This window comes from Zea mays, chromosome 8 (genome assembly GCF_902167145.1).
Source record: "Zea mays cultivar B73 chromosome 8, Zm-B73-REFERENCE-NAM-5.0, whole genome shotgun sequence".
Classification (NCBI taxonomy): domain Eukaryota; kingdom Viridiplantae; phylum Streptophyta; class Magnoliopsida; order Poales; family Poaceae; genus Zea; species Zea mays.
In genome coordinates this window covers 149,997,008-150,020,722 of record NC_050103.1, presented here as the reverse complement: position 1 = coordinate 150,020,722, position 23,715 = coordinate 149,997,008, and the positions used below count along the sequence as shown (strand labels likewise).

At 46.1% G+C, this 23,715-nt stretch overlaps 3 protein-coding genes across 11 annotated transcripts; 2 read left to right on the top strand and 1 right to left on the bottom strand.

The window, feature by feature from the left end:
- The first annotated feature begins 234 nt into the window (after positions 1-234).
- LOC103636116 (cinnamoyl-CoA reductase 1) lies at positions 235-6,703 on the top strand. Of its 4 annotated transcripts, none has more exons than XM_008658479.2 (5): positions 235-597; positions 1,616-1,794; positions 5,481-5,681; positions 5,795-5,948; positions 6,078-6,703. In XM_008658479.2, the coding sequence occupies exons 1-5, from the start codon at positions 351-353 to the stop codon at positions 6,404-6,406; spliced, it is 1,110 nt and encodes a 369-aa protein (XP_008656701.1). In that variant the 5' UTR covers positions 235-350; the 3' UTR covers positions 6,407-6,703. The 4 variants fall into 4 exon arrangements, with proteins under 4 accessions (XP_008656701.1, XP_020397893.1, XP_020397892.1 ...); XM_020542304.1 differs by having other exon boundaries at positions 5,759-5,948; XM_020542303.1 differs by having other exon boundaries at positions 5,759-5,948; positions 6,075-6,703.
- A 392-nt stretch (positions 6,704-7,095) lies between these two features.
- Positions 7,096-15,660, top strand: LOC103636114 (peptide deformylase 1B, chloroplastic). 6 transcript variants are annotated; one of them, XM_020542355.1, is made up of 11 exons: positions 7,096-7,496; positions 7,626-7,764; positions 8,123-8,315; positions 8,582-8,692; positions 9,515-9,577; positions 9,870-9,980; positions 10,073-12,411; positions 13,564-13,731; positions 13,812-13,867; positions 13,979-14,125; positions 14,960-15,068. In XM_020542355.1, exons 1-6 carry the CDS (start codon positions 7,307-7,309, stop codon positions 9,966-9,968), a joined length of 795 nt encoding a protein of 264 aa, XP_020397944.1. In that variant the 5' UTR covers positions 7,096-7,306; the 3' UTR covers positions 9,969-9,980; positions 10,073-12,411; positions 13,564-13,731; positions 13,812-13,867; positions 13,979-14,125; positions 14,960-15,068. The 6 variants fall into 6 exon arrangements, with proteins under 6 accessions (XP_020397944.1, XP_035817742.1, XP_020397945.1 ...); XM_035961849.1 differs by lacking the exons at positions 13,979-14,125; positions 14,960-15,068 and adding an exon at positions 15,070-15,507; XM_020542356.2 differs by lacking the exon at positions 13,979-14,125.
- On the bottom strand, positions 12,038-16,173 carry LOC100282388 (polygalacturonase). The gene is made up of 7 exons (NM_001155299.2): positions 15,600-16,173; positions 14,292-14,423; positions 13,942-14,118; positions 13,807-13,848; positions 13,515-13,722; positions 12,851-13,041; positions 12,038-12,619 (listed from the first exon to the last, which is right to left on the bottom strand). The coding sequence occupies exons 1-7, from the start codon at positions 16,077-16,079 to the stop codon at positions 12,224-12,226; spliced, it is 1,626 nt and encodes a 541-aa protein (NP_001148771.2). The 5' UTR covers positions 16,080-16,173; the 3' UTR covers positions 12,038-12,223.
- Between the last annotated feature and the right edge of the window lie 7,542 nt (positions 16,174-23,715).

The following is a 23,715-nucleotide window of genomic DNA, read 5'->3' as shown; positions in this document are numbered from 1 at the left end:
AAGCCGAACCCAAGGCTAGACCTAGACGGACCGTCAGGCAGGAACGCCCGTGCGATGCCTGCCGTCCAGCGCAGCTACCCCCCACCCCAACCCATGTGGCCATGTCCCGGGCGGCAGGCCCAGGCTCCGTCTGACAAAAAACAAGCCTCGGTGAAGGTAGAGTACCGAGCCTACCTACCCAACCCCAGTCGCGCGACGAAGACAGCCGAGTCCTCTCCTCTGCTCAGCCAGTGGTGCTCGCCCTAGTAGTGTAGTACGTGGCTATTTTACCCACCCCACTCGCCGTGAATACCCTCTCCACCAACACCGAGAGGCACTACCGCAGCAGCGCGGGAGCAGGCCCGGCAGGCATGGGCGTGCTTCGGAGCACGCAGAGCCTTGAGGCGGAGGTGGACGAGCTGCGCGCCGCGCTCCTGGCGGGCGGGTGGCGCCGCTCGGCGGGCCACGCGGACGCTAAGCGCGCTCCCCGGGGTGACGCCGGAGGGGCCGCGGCGCGCGCCGTGTGCGTAACTGGCGGCATCTCCTTCGTCGGGTTCGCCGTCGTCGACCGCCTCCTCCGGCACGGGTACACCGTCCGCCTCGCGCTGGAGACGCAAGGTACCAGCCGTCCCGTCCGTCCTCCCCCACACCAACCTACCCGGCTGCTTCTCTCGCTCGCTCTGAAGCTCTCGCGCGCGCCCCTCGGCCCGGCCCGGCCCCGGTGGCAGGGACGGGGTATACGTGAAAAAAAAAATCCTCGTCCATCTCAGCCCAGAAAGCGATCGCTCTCGTCTGATTGGATGCGAATCGTCCACGACCAGTCGACCGCAAGCGCGGTCACCGGATCAAACAAAGTATGGGTAAGCACGAAGCGGACATGCTCGTTCACGCGGCACCATGCGTCCATGTCCCAACGCCTCGACTTCTCACGTGTTTAGGCAAGCCTGCCTACAAACAGGAAGGAAAAGTATTGGGGTCCCGCTTGTCTCGTTATTACTGTTAGCCCGTTTGTTCTTATCATTCTCTCGCGTTGGGCAAAGGCCGCCGGCCAGGTTTTCATCTGGCTCGTCTCTTCATTCTTTCCCTCGATGATGAGTTGCCTTGCTGACAATGGCCTCTTGCTCCGTTTCAGACGAAGGCTAATAGAACAGAGCCTACCTTTTTCTCTCTTTCCCTTTTATCATTTGTTTGCTAAAAGATTGGATGGTACTCTATTTTGTTTGTTTGTTTTGTGATCAACGCACCCGCTGAAACGACCGAGAGAAACACGAGTACACGACGAAGGACGAAACGAACTTATGATCAACCTAACTTGCACGGCAAAGACGGGAAGCACACGTCCGTCCCCGCCAGAACTTGCGCTTTGACTTTGTAATAAAACTGGTCGTCGTCCTCTAGTGCCAAACATGTAGATGAACAGAGTACTCCAAGTGGTACCGTGGTGAGCCAGTGGCGAGGGTCTAGCTAAGGTTTCTGAAACCTCCCCACCACAGCCTACAACTTTGCTATCGCACGTCGTGGGCTGACAGTGACTCTGTTCTGCCGTGTCGTCCGTCACTAGCGAATCCCCCCGGTCACTCCCAGGTTTCGAGCGTTTCGGTTTATTTGATCTCTAAGTACGTGTCTTGGCGTGCAGAGGACATGGACAAGCTGCGGGAGATGGAGATGTTCGGCGAGGACGGCCGGGATGGGGGGGTGTCGACGGTGATGGCGAACGTGATGGACCCGGACGGCCTGCGCCGCGCCTTCGACGGGTGCGCCGGCGTGTTCCACACCTCCGCCTTCGTCGACCCCGGGGGCATGTCCGGCTACACGGTGAGGACGACAACAAACTTTCGTTCTTACTGGGAGCGTTTCCTTTTTCCTATGAATTCTAGCCTCATACCTCTCACGTCGACACTAGGACTAGACATGTCACGTGGCGTCAATAGGTTCGGGCTGTGTTGGGGACATGCATGGTAGCATGTGTAATAGAACCTGGATTGCAGGATAGTCTGATAAGGAGACATGATCCATGAAATCTGCTGCTCAACCGTTGGCTTGTCAGGCTGTTGTTGTTGATGTTCAGTCGTTAAACCTACCGCGAGTAAGACATTGTCCTTTCTTTCTTTACTCACTGCTTGAAGAAAGAATACAATCTATAGCATGGGGGGCAGGCTACGTATCTTTAATTTAGTTGAACTTTAAGGAGTCGGTATCTTTTTTTTATCATACTAAACAAGTCACTAGATTATCTGTAGAATATATATATTCCTGTAGCATATCTATTTAGAATAATAGATAGATGTATATTATTTTCTGTGAATTAGACAAAGTGTAAAATTGCATTTACTGGAAGCCTGAAGAGGGTGGATCCGATACACCTTAAGCTAAGGCAATGTTTGTATCCACCTATCTAATAGTTAATCCCTTCATCCTAATTTGCAAAATTGTTTTGACTTTTTGAGATATATGACTTTTACCTTGTATCTAGATATAGATGTAGTGTATTTATAAATGTCAAAACGATACCCTATTTTTTAAAGTGGAGGGAGCGGTTGCTAAATTTTTTTGCTATGACAAAGTCAAACTAATAGTCCGCATCGAGCAACCATCTCACTAGATGTCGCTTAACCCAGCTAAGGGCTTGTTCGGTTAGCTCTCAATCCATGTGGATTGAGTGGGATTGGATGAGTTTGAATTCCAAACAAGTCAAACTTCTTCTCATTTTTTCCAATCTCATCCAATTCATGTATATTGGGAATAACCGAACAAGCCCTAATAGATCGCGAAAAGACGCTTCGACCGTCCTGTACACATCTAGCTACATGCTCTAAAATGTGAAGGGTGTTGTAGATAAAATCATCAATCCGCCCACCTTAGGTCTTGGATCCAAGCAACAACCATAGGTAGCAAACAATATTTTAGCTAGTTTATGTTAACTACTACTGTATGGACTATTAGTTGCTGCTGGATCCAAATGAGAGGTTTCGATATCCGGGTTTCAATATGGATCGGATGATGCCTCACACAATCCGGCACACGATTCCTATGTCTTCTGAAGAAATTTCTCTGTACGGGGAAGGCAAGGAAATAAAAGGAATTAAGAAAAAACTGAAGAAAAGTGAAGAGAGACAATTGAAATGAAGAATTCATAGTGATATCAGAATATGGAAGTCATACGAATTGAGGATAAGCTGTGTGGAGCATGCTGATTATTGAGTCCCAAATATTGAAACCTCTCATAATCTAGGTTGTCTCCAGTAGATCATGCATATGGTCATAAAAACACTGTTTTATATTACTGACTGTATTGTTTACATAGTGAAATTTAAAATACAAGATATGATAGACGATAGAATAGGTAAGTTGCTGGAGACAGTCGGTCCAAGATGGGCTACTTCTGCCACACCCGTGGCCTTATTTGGATATTTTAATTGTTGCATGCTGATTTAGCAGACTGCTGGCTATCCTTTCTCTTGCTAATAGATACTAATGGAACCATAGATTAAAAGATTGGGCCTTTAACACTACATGTTTGGATCGATCATATATATTTAATATAGTAGCTATTATGTTATCTTTAACATATTGTGCATATGGTCGTGCAAAACACTGCTTTGTATTATAAATTGAAGTTTGAAATAAGAGACGAGATACAAGGGTTACCAGACAGCGTCAAGATAGACCCCAAACAGATCGTACAACAAGTGTGCAAAACACTGATTTTTATTATAGACAATACTATTCAAGAGTGGAGTTTGAAAGAGTGAGGTGTGCTGCTATCTAGAACACAGAACGTCACTCAACTACCCATGACTTTGGAAGTACAACTTTTGCGGAACGAGGGTAAGAGGATGCAAAAGCAAAGGGTAGCTTGTGAAGAAAGAATTTCGGATCTGGACCTTCTCGAGCTGTACTGCACCTGTGCAGGTGCAGCTTCATGAACCTTTGACATTTTTGGCGTTCCAACTGACCCGAAGTCAACACGGCTGACGAATGAGCGATGTCGAGATCTGCAGTTCACTAGATGGGCGATAAATCCTCTACAAGTTCTGTTCATCTGAATCTGAGAGGAGTGCTTGCATTGCACATATCCGATCCGTACGTAAAAGGAAGAGCATGCTCTCCAACAGCAGACGGCACACAAGTACCTGCAGGCCTTTCCGCTCAACCCACCGCCTACTAGCTAGTCTAGCGCCGCCGGAGGTCTCCTCTCCTTTGCACCTTGTCTGTTTCGTCTGCTTTTGATTTCACGCAGCAACCGGAGGTCGACGATGCAACCAACCATCACGACCTAAGCTTCCCTTGCGCACGCTGGAACCGTCGCAGCGTCAACATATCGTTTGTAACACCCAAAAAGCGATTAGGAAACAGATTGACGTACGTGCCTCGCCCCATGTCGTTTGCACCATCCGCAGGTGCACCTAGCGTGGTAGAGGGCTTTAGATTTTATACTATACACTTTAAAAGATTGAATCAGATTAAAATTGATTTTATTTTTATTTATTTTTGAACTAAAATTATTTAAGAGCTATAATTTTTTGTGAATGGATATTTGGATCGTAATCCATTAGCACTTCTAGGTACATCTCACTTATCATCTGAAGAATTTTGGAACTGTTCAGCTGTTTAGACTGCTACAACTGCAAACTACAGAGACAAAACGTGTTGATTGATGGTAGCACTTCGGGTTCGGGAAGTCGATTCTCTCACCGGCTCACTATTTTGTCGAATGCGCAGTAGTCCACTGCAGTGTACTGCCAGCCCAAAGATCGTTGTCACATGATGTGTTACCAACACTTCAACAGTGCTTGTCAGTTATCAAGAGGCTTTTATATCCATTCAAGAGGCTCTCTGTATGGATATTTGTCAGTTATCACCAAATTTAGAAGAAGAAGAAAAAATATGAAAAAAATCAAGCTTCAATAGGTTCTCTGAACTCACTATATATCTTTTTCGCTCTCCAGAACTAACCCTTTATTGATGGAGAGGCTATAAATCACCCTCTAAATTCAATATATAGGTAGCTCTTCTAGTCTTCTGTGATTTCTTTTTGTCACACAAGCAAAATTGACGAGAAGACATTGGAGCACAGAGAACAAAACTAGGGAGTCCGTTGGAGCCTGGAGGCACGGGAGAAGTATAAATAAAATATTTATGGAAATGGCTTTACAAATAGAGGTGAAGAGATTGAAGTTTGGAAATGCTCTTGGAGTTGCTCTTAACATGCTCATATTAAATCCTGTGAGATCTTGATTAGGTGGCTAAGCCAATCTCGAGCTCATCGCTGCTGCAGTTTCAGCCTGCAAATCTATCTATTGCAACATACTGGTTTTCTTGTTTTTTAACAGTAATAATAGTGTCTCGCCTGTTACTGTTAGCAACGTATTTTTGAATAGAACTTCAGTAGACAGTTGAACAACGAAGTGGCATTCATCACCGAAAGAAATAAGCACCAAAGTGACTTTACAGGCTGAATAAACTTGTAGCTAACGCATGGCAACATCTGATTTCAACAGAAGCACATGGCAGCGTTAGAAGCCCAAGCAGCGGAGCGGGTGATTGAGGCCTGCGTCAGGACAGAGTCCGTCAGGAAATGCGTCTTCACCTCTTCCTTGCTGGCGTGCGTGTGGAGGCAGGACTACCCTCATGACCGGCGGTGCCCTACCACCATCGACGAGAGCTGCTGGAGCGACGAGAGCTTCTGCCGCGACAACAAGGTGAGTGATCGGGAGAAGACATTAGACGCATTTGTATTTCTGTTTCTCCTTTGATCACACAAACTATAGTCACTCAGGAAGAAGCCACATACTGTGATGCGTCGTTTTTCCAGCTGTGGTTCGCACTTGGCAAAACGGCGGCAGAGAAGGCTGCGTGGAGGGCGGCGCGGGGACGAGACCTGAAGCTGGTCACCATCTGCCCCGCGCTTGTCACTGGTCCGGGGTTCCGCCGCCGCAACTCCACCGCGTCCATCGCGTATCTCAAAGGTCCGTGCCGTGCCCTGCCGCCCGGATGCGTGCGTGTACATACCGTCCATGAGACGCACTAACACGCGTTGCTCATCGCTCTGAGCCTCTGACCTCCTCCTCCTCCTCCTCCTGCATATTCGGCAGCAGGGGCTCGAGCCATGCTCGCCGACGGCCTGCTCGCCACGGCAAACGTGGAGACGGTGGCCGAGGCGCACGTCCACGCGTACGAGGCGATGGGCGACAACACCGCCGGCGGCAGGTACATCTGCTACGACCACGTGGTCAAGCGGCCCGAGGAGTTCGCCGAGCTGGAGCGGCAGCTGGGGCTGCCGGGAGGGGCCGCGCCCGCGCCCGCGCACGGCTCTGACGACCGGCCGGCCAGGTTCGAGCTTTGCAAGCGGAAGCTGTCCAGGCTCATGTCCTCCAGGAGGAGGTGCGCGTACGACACCTACTACTCCGTCGCGTTTGAGGTTTGACTAGCTACTAGCTAGCTCAGGCGGCGAAGGTGCATTTGCCATGAAGGGGGGAACCGCTGGCACTGACGACGAGAAATCGGCGCAGCAAGGGTTGATCACCAGTATGCAATCTGTGGTCCATTGACAAGAGTGGACAGTGGACACCGGAAGCGAAGCGGAGCAATAGCAAAGCTCTGCTTGATGTCCTTGTGGACGGGGAAGGAGCAGGGAGAGGGAGAGCCAAGTGTTTGTGCAATTTTGTACAGAATATTCATGCAACAATAAAGGCGAGTCATCCATAGGCAGCGCGCATCACAACATCGTGTCCACCTCCACCATCGATCCACGCCACCACAAAATCCGCACACCGCTTGACGTCCAACGAAGTTTGTACACAGGCTGATGACCTTCGATAAAGAAGTATGCTTCTGCTACATGCAAGCAAGTAGATAATCGTGCTTTCGTTTCGAATATACTTGTCCAAACGAAATTCAGATGGGTCGTGTTTGTGCTGAGAAACCGGCCCGTGGTGCAGGCACGACCCAACCCGTCAGTGAACGGTGGCCCGGTTCGGCCCGGCAGTGGCCTACATGTCCAGCCACTAGCATGTCCGGATGAAAACCTTCAACGTCACTAGCGCGTCCAGCCTACATGTTCGGGCGGCCCGTGGTGCATGTTAAGTAATTTTAGGGTGATGTTATCAGCACGCTCTACCGCATAGTATCTACTCTCGTGCCTTCATTTCGGTGCAGCCTACATGTTCGGGCGGCTCAAACTTGCAGCCACGCTACCCGAGCGCCTCCTGTCCTGTCACGCGGCGTCCTCGGCTCGCCGCTCACCCCACCCTCTCCTCCGGTCCGGCCACTTCTCACCGCCTCTTGCCGGACGCCCAAAAAAATCGAAGCCGAAGGAGCCGCTCCCATGGCCGCTGCCCTCTGCCCGCGCCTGCGCGGCTTCATGGCCTCCTCTCGCCCGCTCCTGGCCTTGCGCCCCGTAGCGCTGCGCCTACCCATGCGCCGCGCCGTCCCGGCCATGCCCCTCGCCGCCCGCGCACGCCGCGGCTTAGGTTCCTCCACCGCCAACGCCCAGCTCGACGAAGACTTCGCCACGGGTTAGCCGCCGCCGCCGCCGCCTTCTCCCCCTCAGTTCAAGCCCTCCGGCTACTAGACAACTTCGCGTTCGCTCTCTCTCGGCTTATTAGTTATTACTACTTCGTTGATGTTCTGTTCACGGTGTGTAGCTTCTGACCTCCGGTTCGAATCGCCACTCGAGGTAGTCAAATACCCCGATCCCGTCCTGCGCGCGCGCAACAAACGCATCAACACGTTCGATGACAACCTCCGCGCCCTGGCCGATGAGATGTTCGACGTTATGTACAAGTGAGTGTGCGGATTCTGAACCTTGCACCACTTCTATTTTCACGCTCAAGATGTGTTCACCGATTCGATTTTCCGCTGTTTCAAAGAAATGAGCGCCTATGCTTTCATTGGATGCATGCTATAATTTACTCAGTTAGTGCTTATTTTCACTGAATTCCTATACCGCTATAGAACTTAGGGCAAGGAAATGCAAATTCGTCTGGGTAATTGCTACATTGATGAAAATTTGATTGAATGAAAAGCCGATTGCATATGATATATTTACCAATAATAGGGCTGCCCGTGGTGATTTCAGATATAACTATGCCAGATTTATTAGAAGCTGTACTGCTTAAGTTAAAAAGAGGTTTTTGTACAGGACCGATGGCATTGGTCTCTCAGCACCACAAGTTGGAGTCAATGTGCAGCTTATGGTATTCAATCCTGCTGGGGTGAAGGGGGAAGGAGAGGAGATTGTTCTTGTCAACCCAGTGATATACAAGTCCGCCAAACGATTGCTTGTGTTTGAAGAAGGGTGCTTATCGTTTCCTGGAATATATGGCAATGTGGTGGTAAGAATAGTTTGCCATGCCAATTCTTTTATACTGTGTAGAAGACTTTAGCTGTCCTTTATCTGACTTTAGTGTGATGCTTAGCATAATGATATTTTGCATAATTTGTGTCACATTTATGATTTTTTTTGCCACATGTCACATGGTTTTGACATGCTAACTTAATATATGATTTTGCAAATTTATATTCCAATTGTCAGCCTCTGTATACGAAAGATGCACAATTCATAAACAAAGCTAACTTTGTCACCATTGTGCTCTTGCAGAGACCAGAAAGTGTGAAAATTGAAGCTCAAGATGTTACAGGGGCAAAGATCAAAGTAAAATTATCTGGTATACATGCAAGAGTTTTCCAGCATGAGTTTGATCATTTGCTGGTATGAGTTTAACCATTATCTGAGCCTTTTGGTTGACACCAAATGAAACTATGGGCGTACACTTAATATCATAATTAATCTGCTTTTTTTAAGAAATAAATCCATGCAATATTCAAATATGCTAATTTTCATTTGCTCTCACACAATTCCTCTGGATGCAAATTTAAGTCATCCTAGAGTTCTTTCCTGTCAGGCACTTTCAGATTTAACGATCATTACATAAATGAAGCCTAGATTGGCATGCAAAATTGATATTACTGCAATTTTTTCTGTAGCTTTTTAACTTCGAATATGATATAAGCAGTGTTATTAAAACTACGATTAAACCGCGTTTAAACTACGTTTAAACGTCAAAACTCTAATTAGAGGTTGAAACCACATTTTTGTGTTTGGTGTTCTAAACTGTATAACGCAGTGTTTCATGCGTTTTAGATCATTAGCTACTTTTGGGCCCAGTCTGTTAGTTACTTTTGGAGTTTAGTCCGGTTCATGGGTGAAGTTTTGCTATGCCACTAACCTCTATGTTTCGGTATTTAACTTCATGTTATTGTCTGAAATTATGATATATTGATATTTTTTTCCTATGTTGTTTAAAACTATGTTTAAACTTTAAACGTTTAAAAGTCAAAATTACACCCATGAGCGTTTCAATGTTTTATTGTTTTAATAACCTTGGATAGAAGTTATTAGTGTTTAAATTGTAACTTGCATGCAAGTGCCAATACTGTAGCAGATTAACAAAATGAAGGGAATATATCAAGCTATGCATATTTGACCGGTGGCTCATCACCATGATTCTTAATAAATTTTTGGGATTTGCAGGGGATTCTTTTCTTTGATAGAATGACAATTGATGTTCTTGAAACCGTACGTGAGGAACTGAAGGTTTGTAGTGGTTTTGAGTGTATTTAAATTGTTTTTTTAATTTTGTATTAGCTGTTATACATGTGGGTTCTAATTTACATTTTTAGCATATATCATTCCCCTTGGATGTAAGCACATGATTTTGAACCTTTAACCTTAAAGATTCCTAGTCCGCATGTATACCTCATCCATTTCATAATGATTCCAGCTGAAGTTGCTTTTCGTATAACCACACATTAATATTTATTTTACAAATTTTGATGCATACTCATAACTCTTTCCTTATTACTTCCTTTTCTTTTTACAAAAAAAGAACCTAGAGAAGAAATATGAGGAAATAACAGGACTAGCTAGTCCTGAAACTGTTGAGAACTGCAAGGGTGCAAAAGATGTATTTAGTCTTCCAAGATGATGGCTGTGACAGGTTTGTTTTATCTCAATACCTTTCTAATTTGCTGACTTCTCATGCTCTGTCTGGTAATTTTTTGAAAAAAATGTTTTCCGTTTTATGGACAGACTCGGGAAATTTTGCGAATACTGGAACACATTGTCCAGCTGAGCATTACACTGAAGAGTTTCTGGGACAGCTGATTATACCAGTACCACACACAATACTTGTGGTGTTGGCAGTCTTACTATGTCTAATTTCTTGCAATTTAATGGAACTAGAGATAACAAATTTATTAGTTACAACTGAGGTTTTATGTTTGATGTGTACATCTATAATATTTTATCCTCATATTCGTGACTCTTAGGATAAGGAGATATTGTACTGCCTGTTTTCTCCTTTTCAAAAAATTTTGTGTGTTCTTTGTCTCAGTCTTAATAAACGTACCACTGAGACACAAAATTTCTAACAAAGTAACAATGAGATAAATCTGTAGCTGGCCCTTACAACATGCAAATGCATCATGTTTCAGTGACAGGATTAGTTAGGCTGCATCTTTTATTGGGTAAATCACCCCCTCCCTGGGATCAAAATATAAAGATTTATCACCTGTTTGATTTATGGGACGCAAACAGTGGGTGATGTTCTTTGTCAAATTGGCATTGCTAGTATCCCCAAATCAGAGTTAATGGATGTGGTTTATTTTCATGTTCCAATTCATGGTGAGAGCTTGCATTTTTGTACTTGATCAGTTTTTTGTTTGTATGATATAACCTTCATATGCCACATCGATTTTGTTGGCTGGTCGACTGTTGGACAAGCGTGCAATGGCAGTATGGACTGCAGATGACGTAGTCCACTAACAATTGGACATCACCATCTTCCCAAAACTTTCGAATTATGGCCATCAGTGTTTAAGTTATATTGAACTTCCGTGTAAGTATGTAACATATGTGACCTTAGATTAATCAATAGGAAGTTAGGAAGACTTCCAGTTCCATGGCACTAGACCTACGATTATCTAAGGGCATGGCAGACCGAGTGCCAAAGGCCCCCCACATAAGTCGGATCTGGGGAAGGGATAAACCGAGGCAAGCTTTCCCTTCGCTAATGCAGAGAGGCTGCTTTGAAACCGCAAACTGCTGACTTAGTGAGATATCTCTCACCACTGTACCAGCCTACCAGGTCTACCCTTCTACCTACGATTATGTAAGTTTTAAATATTGATTGATGGATTAGAGCTTCAAGAATTTTGGCAACCAGTGTGAGTGGAGACAATAAGATGAATGGTAGAGGGAAAATTCTTGACCAATTCATACTTTTTCTTGATAATAGACAGCTGGCGACACATAGGTATACTATGTTTAGTTGAAAAAATTAAGAAAGGCACAGAAAAAAAGATATGCTATGTTTTATCTTTTTCTAACTGGTACAATATCTTTCACAATTCTAAATCTTGCTTTCAGTTTCCTTCTTCCTCATAATGTGTTAACGAATATGAAGTTAGTAACCGATTGCAGGACCTTACATATTTACTATTTTTATGCTGCTTTGTTTTATTATTTAGCTGAGGTTCTAGAAAACAAAGCAAAAAAAAAATATGCATATGGATGTTGTTTACATTGGAATTGATTTCTAAATATCATGTTCTTTTGATTAGTTATTTCCTCTTTCTGCATATTTACAGAACATTTTTATTGCCATTTTTCATAATTATTTCAGCTAAACACATCAATAGCCCCTTTCCTAAGTGTTATCTCTATGGTAATCATATTCGTGCAGTGCAATATGTCATATTTGTTAACTAGAAACTGACTATTATGCTTACTCATTTTTCTAAACATTGTCTAGTTTTTCCGAGCAATCATTTTCTTTCCGTATTTGATCCAAGAGATCTTACCCTTAGACATTGACTTCTAATTATTAATCTCATTCTTCAGGATTAGCTATCATTATAGTTGTAAATGTACGCCCATGTTGTTTATCAATTTATAGTTGGACCCTTTGCCATAGCCCTGTTTACACTTATTTAAATAAACAATTGTCATTATGTTTACTCATTTTTGGAGAACTCAAGTACATACTGTTGCTGTATGACCATTTCAAATGAATATATTTATGTTTACTTTGATGAAAAAAGCTACAATGTTGTAATAAGATGACCTCAAAATAACTGTATATGTGCTCATCAGCAAGCAATGGTGCAAATGGGGTCGCATCTATCACAACGACCACTCATGGATAAGCACCAATCAACAAACAAAGGCACTTTGAGTGTTTCAGCATATGTCATCATATGACTGTAAGTTATTGCCAGCAGGTTTTCCAATCTGCAAGCAAGCTATAGGAGGGACAGTTGGAGTGTAGAGCTCCCCAAAAGCTTGCCAGCAGAATGGGTTATTCAGGTGGTAGTGGGGTACTTGCACTGGTCTGAGTTGCACACCGGTAAGAGAGATTCCTGAACAAGGTAAGCTGTCACTGCATGCAAAATGGACAGGTTTGATTGTAAATGTTCCTCTGATATTCTCATATTGAACCCCTGATACTGCCACTGCTGATGTTTGATTTCTGCAAGTGCTTCTGTCACAATAAAACTGATCTATGATGATGGGTGTTTGAACCTCTGAGACTTGTATATTTGAGAACCTTATGTCTTGAACCAATCCTACACCACCCTGCGAGAAATGAGAGTTCACTTTGTTTAGACACTAGGAATTGTTTTGGGTGACATCATTTTTCTTCTTTGAACTTTTCAAGGTTATTGCTTGTATAGATAGCAAACGATGACATGTACGTTTTCTTTCCTTTTTCAGATTTTCTTTTGTGACATTATTAACTATTATGTACTAATGCCGGATGTTGAATTAGAATTAGAATTTTATTTGTACTTATGTTCTCAAGCTTACCTGCCAGGTCTTGATTCTGACACCATTCATGGTTCTGAACATGTTGACATCTCTTACTGTAACATTTGATACGCATGCTTTTGTGTTGTCTCGGCCTAGTCCACCTATGCTGATTCCATGGCCTGGTCCACAATTCACGTTATGTATATTTATGTTGCTGCATCCTGTCTGGATGGAGATGCAATCGTCACCTGCATCGAATAGGACAAAACGATGTTATGATACTCCACAGCAGTTTTTCAGTGTAGTCTTAACTCTGAAACATGTCCTTTGAAGTGCAGAGTATACATGCGTAACAGAACTGAGATGCAGGCTTTTGGTTGACCCTACATATTTATTTGTAATTTTTTGTGTGGATAATGTCTTATTTATTTGGTGTTCTTTATGGAAATGGGTCTTTGTTGTAAAGCTTTGCGAAACAAACTTTTGAGCTAATAGTTAGTGTTTGAATGCACTAGAAATAATAGTTAGTTGGTTAAAAATTGTTAGTGGAATTATCTAGCTAACAATTAACTACCCAACTATTAACCAATTTACCAAAAATAGCTAATAGTTGAATTATTAGCTATGATGTTTGGATGTCTCAACTAATTTTAGCCACTAAATATTAGCTCTAGTGCATTCAAACACCCCCTTAGACATACAGTAAGGATTAAGGAATTACCACAAGCCAGGTTTGTATGATGAATGCTGACATCTTTGGAGTTCTGCAGGTGTATTCCGTCAGTGTTGAGACTGTTCTCAGGGGAGGATATAGTCAAGTCATGGACCATCACTCCTTGACAGTTGTCAAACTTAAGATGACACTGTGAGCTGTTGACAATAGTGATACCAGCCACTACAACGTTGAAACTACCATAAAACCTCAATGCCTGCATCAGGTATGAAATCAGTGTTGTCATTACTTCATTTCAGTTTGGTATGATAATAGTGTGCATAAAAATAGTAATTCTTACTGTAGGTTTAATCTGTGGCATTCTTTCAAACTCCACATCGTACTGCAGGAAAGCATCCAAAGTAAGCACTTAACATGACTATCTTTTATTTTGAGTACTTAATAAAAAATTATACACTTGCTGGCCAGCTCTCACCGTGTCATCATCATCCTCGTCTTCTGTGTCTGAGTAGGTCCACCATTGTTGCCCTCTGCCATTTATAATGCCGTTCCCTTGAATAACCATTCCATTTAGTTTGGTGAACTCGAGCCACTGGAGCAAGCCTGAACCCCAGGATTTAGCACTGGTTGGAGCTAGGATTGTTCCTTCCAGCTGCAAAGTGAGTACAACATTAAACAGCATTACTCAACGAACTTATTCTTCCATTGGTGTGCATCTCAAATTAGATAAAATACAATCCCATCCTGCCTTTTGTTGCTCAATTCAAGCTATGTTGAGAAAACCCTTTTAAGTATCTTATCATTTGGGATAAAGAACATGCTTACCTGAAAGACAATATTCGATTTGCAGTAAGGCCCAGAGAACGAGATTGGCCCAACTAGGAACTCTAGTTCTGGTGGTACGAGAACTGTACATGCCCCCTTTTTGCAGGCAGCAGCCCACGCTCCTTCAAAAGCCTGTATGCAAATGCACGTACAATTATTAGCTCTAGATTTCTGAAAAGACAATCCCTGGAATCTAGCATCACAAAAAATAACTGAGAGTCCAGACCCCTAAGCAGGGTAATCAGCTGTTGCACTCTTGTCTTATATCTTTTTGGTCGCTGTGCCAAAACAAGAATCAGTTTGTGACCCCCCACCCCACCCCCACCACACACGAAGGATTTGAAAAAAACGAAGTTAATTTACTTGAGATATTAAAAAATCTATAGGATTGATAGAGCTTTCAGATAATGAGACAACGCATACTGGAAAATATCGTTAAGTATGGCTTATTTCTTGTTAACCTGGTACAAAACTTCCATGAACTTTCTATTTCGCTTTGCTGTAAGAACAAAAAAATATGGTGTTATTGGTGCATGCAGTGTGCTGTTGCAAAAGAAAGAAAGTTGTGCTCTGTTAATGTCATAGAGAGGGAGTTCGCTATTCTCTTATCTGTAAAGCCTGAGAATCACAATATTACAATTGGGTTTGTTTGTTTTCTCTGTACACAGAAACGTCTTGTAAGAGCTGTGGAAAGGGTTCTGCATTATGTGTATTCTGACTTGCTTGGTGTACTTTGTTCTCTTCCATGGCTTAAAAAATAAAAAATAAACTTGGCCAGGCTGGTGTGTCTATGCCGCTATATGCCACAATCATGTGAGACGGAAAGAACAAGACAAAGCAGGGAACAGATCGAAACAAATGCAAATAAGACTGCAGAAACGTATGGTGCCCGTGACAACTTTTCGGGCTTTCTACTGCAAATCATGTGAGAAAGTGAGAGTAAAACTGGTATGGTCATAGGCACCTTCAAACGCTCACTATCATAAGCTGTGGTGGTTCTGGCAAATGAATTCATGGTGCATTCCAGTTTCTAAGAATTCTGGAGAGAGAGAGAGAGAGAAAAATACGCATGGCCAATTGGAATCTCAAGATGTCATTGGGACGACAGGTCCCCTGGATGGATGTGATTGACATCACTGAGTTCTCATGCAAGTCATGTAAAGATCAGTTTGAAACAGAGCATGTGAAGCCCAAACCCACAAAAGGGATTGCAATTTGAGATTTCTGGCTCAAAGAATGCATGATGCTTGACGATTTTATAATGGAGTTTTGTTTGAAGCAGAGCATTTGCAGGGCGAAGCTATGTACCTTAGTATCGTCTGTAACTCCGTCACCCTTGGCTCCAAAATCAACCACATTGAATACTGCACCCTGCGAGGTCGCTGGCGGCGGCTGTGATGGCTGCTGCTGACCCTTCCCACAGCTTGGAGCCGGCGGCTCGGGAGTGGAATGCCTGCTGCCATTGGCAGGGCTTGGCATAGGAGGGATGTCAGGGGCATTCGGGCTTGGACTTGGGCTTGGTTGGTACGGATTCTGATGATTTCCCTTGCCAGCGCCAGAGCTTGGTGTCGAGCTGACCGGTGGCTTCGGACCTGGCCGGTTGGCGCCGTACTGCCGGTGGGAGCTGCTCTTCTTTCCCTTGCCTTTCTTGAGCTGGGATGAGCCCGGTGAGCTCCTCGACGACCTCCAATGCTTGCCTCTTCTTGCCTCGCCGACTTCAATGGTGGAGCAAAGAGCAAGCAAGACAAGGAGAAGCAGGAGGCCGATCCCTTTTGCTCTAAGCTTCATCCTTCAGCCCCGTATATCTATTGGGTCGTGTGGAGATTAGAGTGTGTACTGTGTGCTGGGTAAGCTGATAGAGAATAGCGCACGGGAGGCCGGGAGGCCTGTGATTGTGAGGAGGGGGAAGAGAGGAAACGGGTTTAAATAGCAAACTCCAGAGCCGGCCACGCTACTGTTTGTCAGGATTTTAGGCGAAAACGAGATGGAAAGTGATTGGGATTTGTGGCCCCAACTCACGTGCGCGCAAGGGAGACATCTGCGCAGTGAAGTTGCAGTGATCCCCTTTTCTTCACCACCATAGTGTTATTTCAGCCGTTTTATTTCCTTTGTCGGGCAGGCTCTTTTATTACACGAGAATCTGCCGGGCGAGGGATTAGCCGGGCATGTTTTTATGGTAATTCCCCCCTGTTATTATAGCATCGATCTTTTCTTAAATAGTAGTTAAAGATTAGGCGATATGGATTGATTTACGGACAATCGAGAATCTTTCTGGTACTGATTTTGGAGGTAATCGAATCGAATTGCAACTGCCAGTATCATTTATTGGGGCGAAAGAGTACAATTACTGGTATCCACTTTGTCAAAAAAAAAAAAAACTGGCACGCTGCCTCGACTCGGCGTCCATTGGCATGTGGAGACGTTCCATGTTCCAATTAATACTGCTGTGCACGATTCTTACTGACCGAGGCAAATACATACTCCGGCTGCTGCATCAATATGGCATGACAGAGCCATAACTCCAGTTTATTTTGAGCGTTTAGGCGCCGTTTCACTGAAAACGGCATGCATGTGTGCGCTCTCCCCTCCCGGGTCACATGTGGCAACGGTCACGGGCGGAAGCGTCCTACTTGTCCGCACCTCGGCCGTAGGACCCAAACCCAACCCAACTGCCGCAACCGGACGACGCCGCCGGGCCCCCACCCCCACGCAGTGCAGCCAGCCAGCCACCACTCCTCGTCCCTCCAGTCCAATCACCCATCCATCTCGAACCGATCTCTCCGGGCGGTGAGCCGCTGAGGCTCCGCGCCTCCCGCCTCCGTCCGCCATGCATGCGCCCATCATGCCCTGCACGCGCATGAAAACTAGCTAGCTGCAGCGAACTGCATCGAAGCTTTTCGCAACGGTGATTGGCGTTTGGAAGTTTGGATGCTGGAACAGAGACCGACTAGGTTCGGATTCGGAATTGTAGGTCCGTTGTCCTGTGACGATAGGAGACAGGGACCAAATCGAGAGGCTCTGATGAAGTCCGAGCCCAGCGCTGGTTGATTGCTCGCTCCACACGTCGAGGTCTAAGCTCGAAACAGGAAACACAGCACAGCGCAAATATAAAAAGAAATCGCATCTTTTTATATATACCCAATCATCAGATGCCGTCACAAGTCCTAAAAATGCATGCATGAACGCACTGCTAGCTAGTCAGATACAACGCGATCGAGTACACGCAATGCTGGACGTATGCACCGCGTCGTCCGACGACGATGCTGCGTCATCGTCACTCACGGGATGCTTTGCTCATCTGAGATCCACGCAAGGTTTGACGACAATGTGCCACGATAGATTATTGGGCATCCATGCATTGATGCATGTAGCAGCAGCATCTAATATAATACTGGCTGCTCGATCGGTGAAATCAAATAGTACGACAAGTACACCGCCGACAGGCCGGCCCGAAGATTAATCGAAGCCGGAGGTGTATACATGGCAGAGATATAGCAACGTTTCGATTCTATTAGACAGCAGTGAACTTTTACAGAACGCAGCTGGAACATCGACCTGCAAGAGTCAAGAGTCACTAGTACTATGTACGTACGCACGTACGTACGCTTGTACGCTCTGTTGTTTCGGAAACCGTCAAGGCTCACGAGCGCATGCACGGCACGCCTCTCCAACTGGATCAATCCGACAGCAGTCGTCAGATACAATACCACTAGCTCTAGCTAGGCAAAAGCATGCATGCAGATGCGTCCGGCTGCGTCGTTTGTGCCAGTGAGCCTGTAGCCGGCCGGCCGGTACGTCGTCGTAAAATATGCGGTGATGGTTACTTAAGGCCCTCGGGGGTGTACGGTGACCAGCTAACTTTAGCATGTGACTCTTAGGTTTGTCAATTAATGCAGGAGATCATACGACGACGACACTGCCTCGCCGCTTTGTCCGTTTGCACACGCGTGCCGGCCCCGTCGCCGTATCCTGCTGGTCCCTTGACATTGCTGCAGAATGCAATTCTTTGATACACGTACATTTTTTTTTTTTTGCAACAAAAAAAGGTCATAACGCATATAGGTACAGTACTCCCTCCACGTCTAGTTAATTTATAAGTTATTCTGATCATGTAAACAGAAGTAGTATCTAAAAACAAGTCGTTTTCTAGCTAGCTAGTATATATCGTGACCAGCCGAGAGACGGTTTATACCCTTGCATTAATAATACCCTTACTCTCTGAAACAACAGTGGAGGGTGTTCTTTACTAAATATACAGAGCAACCAAAGACACATTAGATCTTATTAGATGTATGGACACGGTTTAATATGTGTACCATATGCCACCTATGACTTCGTAAGTTGTTGCACAAGGCAATACTAAACACGAGCTTAGATGTTCAAAACGAGTTATCGAGATCAGGTGGTACAGCTTTGTTTATCTTCGATCATGGTTCGATCACAGCCTTTCTCTCGTCGTAGCTAGCACTACATGACAATGCCCAACAATGTGTCCTTATTATACACTCGATCGAGAGGACATGTAATATAGGTTTATATAAATAAATAAAGTTTGATAGTGTTGAGCACCAAATTGAGCGCGGACGGTCCGGCCCTGAGGCCGGACGGTCCGCGGTCCGGACGGTCCGCGCCTGTGGGCCGGACGGTCCGCGCGTGCGCAGAACAGATTAGGGTTCCGAGTTTTGTGCTACGGTTGTTAGCTAAAATTATGGGATAAGCTCGGAAATTAGTTTGTAAAGGGTCCAGCCCCCCTCCTCTATAAATAGAGAGGTATACGGCCGATTTGTAATAATCAACAATCGAATCAATACAACTTTTATTCGCATTTTATCCTAGGAGTAGTTCTAGTCTAGTTTAGGTTTAGCCTCCCAATCCCCAAATTCTCCGCCTCTCCTCGACTCTACGTCGATTAGAGGAGTCTAGGTCGGCCTGCCCGAGCCTAGACACCACCTAGGATCTCTACTCCCCCACGGGGTCTCTCCCGGGAGCGAGATCCAGGCGCCGTCGGCGATCTTCCGCCGTCCCTGCGTACGTGCGGACCGTCCGGCCCCAGGGCGCGGACCGTCCGGCCGTCAGGCAGAAGTCCCAACCGCGCACCAGGCCGCAGACCGTCCGGCCCCAGGCCGCGGACAGTCCGCCCTTGCGCAGAGAGCACCACCGCGCCTCGCACCAGGCCGCGGACCGTCCGGCCCCTGCGCGCGGACCGTCCGCCCCTGTGCAGAGGGCACCGCCACGGTTCTTGTTGAGTGTTTGGCGCTCCGAAAAGGCGTCAACATACTTTTTGGCGACTCCGCTGGGGACAACACATATAGACCTATCAAATCGGCCCTCAATGGCCGGTTCAAAAGATAGCTCTGAGGTTTCCACCAGCAATATCATCACACCGACATGGGAAGCCTTGCCGGCTGAAGAACAACTCCTGTTCGAGGAGCGCCAGGAGCAGCTGATCCAAGAAGCAAAGGCGAAGTTCCTGGCTGACTTCAAAGTGGACAGGAACAACAAAGTCGTTCGGCAACGGGCGACAGATCTGGCTTCGCTCCGACCTACTACAATTACCCCAAATGTAAGTAGCACCAACGAACTCCAATCTCTTAAAGCTTACATAGACGAACAACGAGAACAGATGCAAAATATCATAGGGGTTATGCAAAACGATTGTAGGAAACTGGTACATGCATTTGATAAATCTAGTATAGCAAATTTTCCTTCACACGAGGTTGAATTAGGAGATAATACGCGTAATACATCGGTTAAAGGTTGTCACGACCAGTCACAACCCCCTTATGGGATGCCGATGGACACGTACCCTGAGCAAACGCAAATCGGCAGTAAACCAGCCGATCTACACATGTCCGGACCGTCCGCTCGCGAGCGCGGACCGTCCGGGTCAGCCACAGCCGGGCCCATTTTTAATGAGTTACCTAGACACGCACCCGAGCCACCACATAGGGCACCGAATTTAAACTATCCAGTCGGACGGTCCGCATACAACGACGGACGGTCCGCATATAATCACGGACGGTCCGGGTACGTATCCGGACAGTCCGCGCATGAGTCTTTTGAGGGGGATTATTACCTGAATCCTCGCCCGTCCCAACAACACTTCCCATCACATTATGCAATACACCAGCCCATTAATTCAGGATCCAGAGCCCAGGAAAGCTTTCCGGCCCCACCTAGAAGGCCGGAAAGAAACGATCAAACATATGAGCCATATAGGGCAAATGGAAATGCACCACATAGCTCAAACCGATGGGGGGAACGACAACATACTAACATGCAACCAACCCCACCTATGTTTGACCGGAGAGTCGGTGGTCTTGCACCGGCTGCCATTGGTATAGTGAGGGAAGAAATAGCCGGGGCGTTCCGAGATAAGCTCGGAGTAAGCATGATCCCTGGGGGGCAATCATATCGGAAGCCTTATGACAGCCGATTTGATCACCACCCATACCCACAGGGAACCAGGATACCCGAGTTTGCAAAGTTTTCGGGTGACCAAGGAAAGAGCACGCGTGAGCACATAGGCCAGTTCCTAGCACAATTAGGAGAATTGGCCGACACCGAAGCATTCCGTGTGCGTTTATTTTCATTATCCTTAACAGGGACTGCATTCACATGGTATGCCGCGCTCCCTCCTAATTCCATTTTGTCATGGGGAGACTTAGAGCAAAAATTTCATGAACATTTCTTCTCTGGTGATTATGAGCTAGATTTAGTAGACTTAGTGACCCTACGACAAGAAAAGGATGAATCGGTTAGTGATTATATCCGGAGATTCCAGGATACGAGAAACCGATGCTTTCAAATTCATTTAACAGATAAACAACTGGCGGGAATAGCCTTTGATGGATTGCGCTATTATTTAAAAGAGAGATTAGAAGGCATCCAGTTCTTTACTCTAGCACAATTACATCAGAGAGCTTCGGCTTGTGAAAGCCGAAGCAAAGAACTAGTCAGAACGGTTCATCATAATGTCCCTATAGTAGAACACAATCAAAGTAGTTCGGACGATGAACCAAAGAAAGTTTACACTGCCGAAATAGTTTGGCCCGAGCAGGCCAAATCTTCGGCTTGCTACTCCTTGCAGTCAGTTCAAAAGGAACGACAGGAGGAGATTAAGTTTACATTTAATGTCGGCAAATGTGGTAAGATATTCGATGAATTACTAAAAAATGGTAACATTAAAATTGATTATATCGTTCCACCTGCCGACGAACTAAAGCGTCGCGCATACTGCAAGTGGCACAACTCATTTTCCCATGCCACTAATGATTGTAATGTGTTCCGACGACAAATTCAATCGGCCATTAATGAGGGACGATTGAAATTTCAGGAGGACACGGAGCCCTTCCCAATGAATGTGATCGACTTTAATGGCAAAAGGGTCCTAATTCGGCCCAACACAGCCGATAAGGGCAAAGACAAAGAAGTCATCATCGGCAACGCACGGGAGGTCGATGGAAACAACAAAATTTCTTGCAAGAAAGTGATGGCCGAGAAGACTCCTGATGGAGGGGAGACACTGAAGATAACCATCACAAACTCCAGCGCTGGGGGGCAAGCGCAGATAAAGGGACATGAGCGAGAACCCATACTACGCATCGCGGACGGTCCGGTGCCCAGGCGCGGACGGTCCGTAACATTACCGGACGGTCCGGAGCATTCCAGCGGACGGTCCGGCAACGCCGAAGAGCCACGACGACCACGTACCTTCAAACCACGACGACCAGAAATAGGTACATGGAAAACTAACACGTTCAAAGCAACTGGTCAGTTGGTAAAATCTAGCCCGACCTTTGATCAATTATTGTCTAAATATGTGAAAAGGAAGGCTGGCCCAAGCGACCGGCCACCAAAGGGACCTCGCTTACCCACCCAGGTGCGACGGCAGGTTAGGCCGATTGGACCACCACACCAATCGGAAAGGATGGAAGGTCATAATGTTCAATTAAGACCTAACGTACCTGCATGGACACCTCCACCACCATATCCAACTATGCCATATCCATATACATACATACCTCCACCATATGCCCCAAATCAGATGTGGGGCATGCCACCATACCCATTTGGGATGCCACAGTACCCCGCTTGGGGGGCACCCCAAACATCTGTATTCAATAGGTTGACACCTCCAGTACAAGACCGATTGAGAACCCCTCAATCTGGTCCACGAGCACAGGCCCAGCAAGATTGCCGAACAACTCGGCCCCAAAGGCTGACTAATCCGGCAGGGGGGCATACAGCTACAACCTCCAACAGTACGAAAAAGGGATATGTCATTAAAATAGGAACGACAGATGTCGTCGTACAACAAAATAACGAAGGGCCGATGATTTTTGGTGAATCGGCTAACACAAACAAAAAAGAAAGTACGACTGTCAATAAAATAGCTGATCCAAAATACTCCATGCCTCGATGGTGCCCATCGGGACTGACACGATCGCAGAAGCGAAAATTGCAGCGCCTCAGAGCAAAGGAGAATCAGGAAAAAGAGGCAGAAAGAATATTCAATGACACGCATCCGCAGTATCCGCCACCGCAAAAAAGATGGAGACCAAAGGCTGTTGAGAAAAGTCAAACGGCCACAAAGATAGAAAATAAAACGACAACTGTGCATCTCTCTGCAGGTATGGTAGACTGTCCGGCTATAAAAGCCGGATCATCTGCACAGGACGCGGACCATCCGACCCCTGAGGCCGAACCATCCGCACTACACCAAGACACCTCCGACGACGTACCGACGCCCATGGAGGAAGACGACCTGCAAGGAGAAGACCTGGTCGACTACGGAGCTACGCCAGAACACTTAGAGAATTAGGAAGGCAAGGTGACGAATTGGTCAGGACCAGTATGACGCTCGGCGATGTTGGGACTGACAGTTCGATCAAATCTAAAGGGATCACGTCCGTTGAGTCAATCATCGAGACCAAGGCCACTGCGTACCATCCTAGTAAGTGGTAAGATGCCTAAGAAAACCGATGTGATAACATCGAGTTAGTTGCTTTTGGTTCGCTCAGCTCCACCAAAAGGCAGGGGGCATATGTTGAGCACCAAATTGAGCGCGGACGGTCCGGCCCTGAGGCCGGACGGTCCGCGGTCCGGACGGTCCGCGCCTGTGGGCCGGACGGTCCGCGCGTGCGCAGAACAGATTAGGGTTCCGAGTTTTGTGCTACGGTTGTTAGCTAAAATCATGGGATAAGCTCGAAAATTAGTTTGTAAAGGGTCCAGCCCCCCTCCTCTATAAATAGAGAGGTATATGGCCGATTTGTAATAATCAACAATCGAATCAATACAACTTTTATTCGCATTTTATCCTAGGAGTAGTTCTAGTCTAGTTTAGGTTTAGCCTCCCAATCCCCAAATTCTCCGCCTCTCCTCGACTCTACGTCGATTAGAGGAGTCTAGGTCGGCCTGCCCG

Excerpts from the sequence above, each read along its gene's own strand:
- LOC103636116 (XM_020542303.1), top strand. The coding sequence starts at position 351 with ATGGGCGTGCTTCGGAGCACGCAGAGCCTTGAGGCGGAGGTGGACGAG. Across the intron at positions 598-1,615 it reads CCTCGCGCTGGAGACGCAAG|AGGACATGGACAAGCTGCGG; the intron begins GTACCAGCCGTC and ends CTTGGCGTGCAG. Across the intron at positions 1,795-5,480 it reads GGGGCATGTCCGGCTACACG|AAGCACATGGCAGCGTTAGA; the intron begins GTGAGGACGACA and ends TGATTTCAACAG.
- LOC103636114 (XM_035961848.1), top strand. The coding sequence starts at position 7,307 with ATGGCCGCTGCCCTCTGCCCGCGCCTGCGCGGCTTCATGGCCTCCTCT. Across the intron at positions 8,693-9,514 it reads ATGAGTTTGATCATTTGCTG|GGGATTCTTTTCTTTGATAG; the intron begins GTATGAGTTTAA and ends TGGGATTTGCAG. Across the intron at positions 9,578-9,869 it reads CCGTACGTGAGGAACTGAAG|AACCTAGAGAAGAAATATGA; the intron begins GTTTGTAGTGGT and ends TTACAAAAAAAG.
- LOC100282388 (NM_001155299.2), bottom strand. The coding sequence starts at position 16,079 with ATGAAGCTTAGAGCAAAAGGGATCGGCCTCCTGCTTCTCCTTGTCTTG. Across the intron at positions 14,424-15,599 it reads GAGTTACAGACGATACTAAG|GCTTTTGAAGGAGCGTGGGC; the intron begins GTACATAGCTTC and ends ATTTGCATACAG. Across the intron at positions 13,042-13,514 it reads TCATACAAACCTGGCTTGTG|GTGACGATTGCATCTCCATC; the intron begins GTAATTCCTTAA and ends TATTCGATGCAG.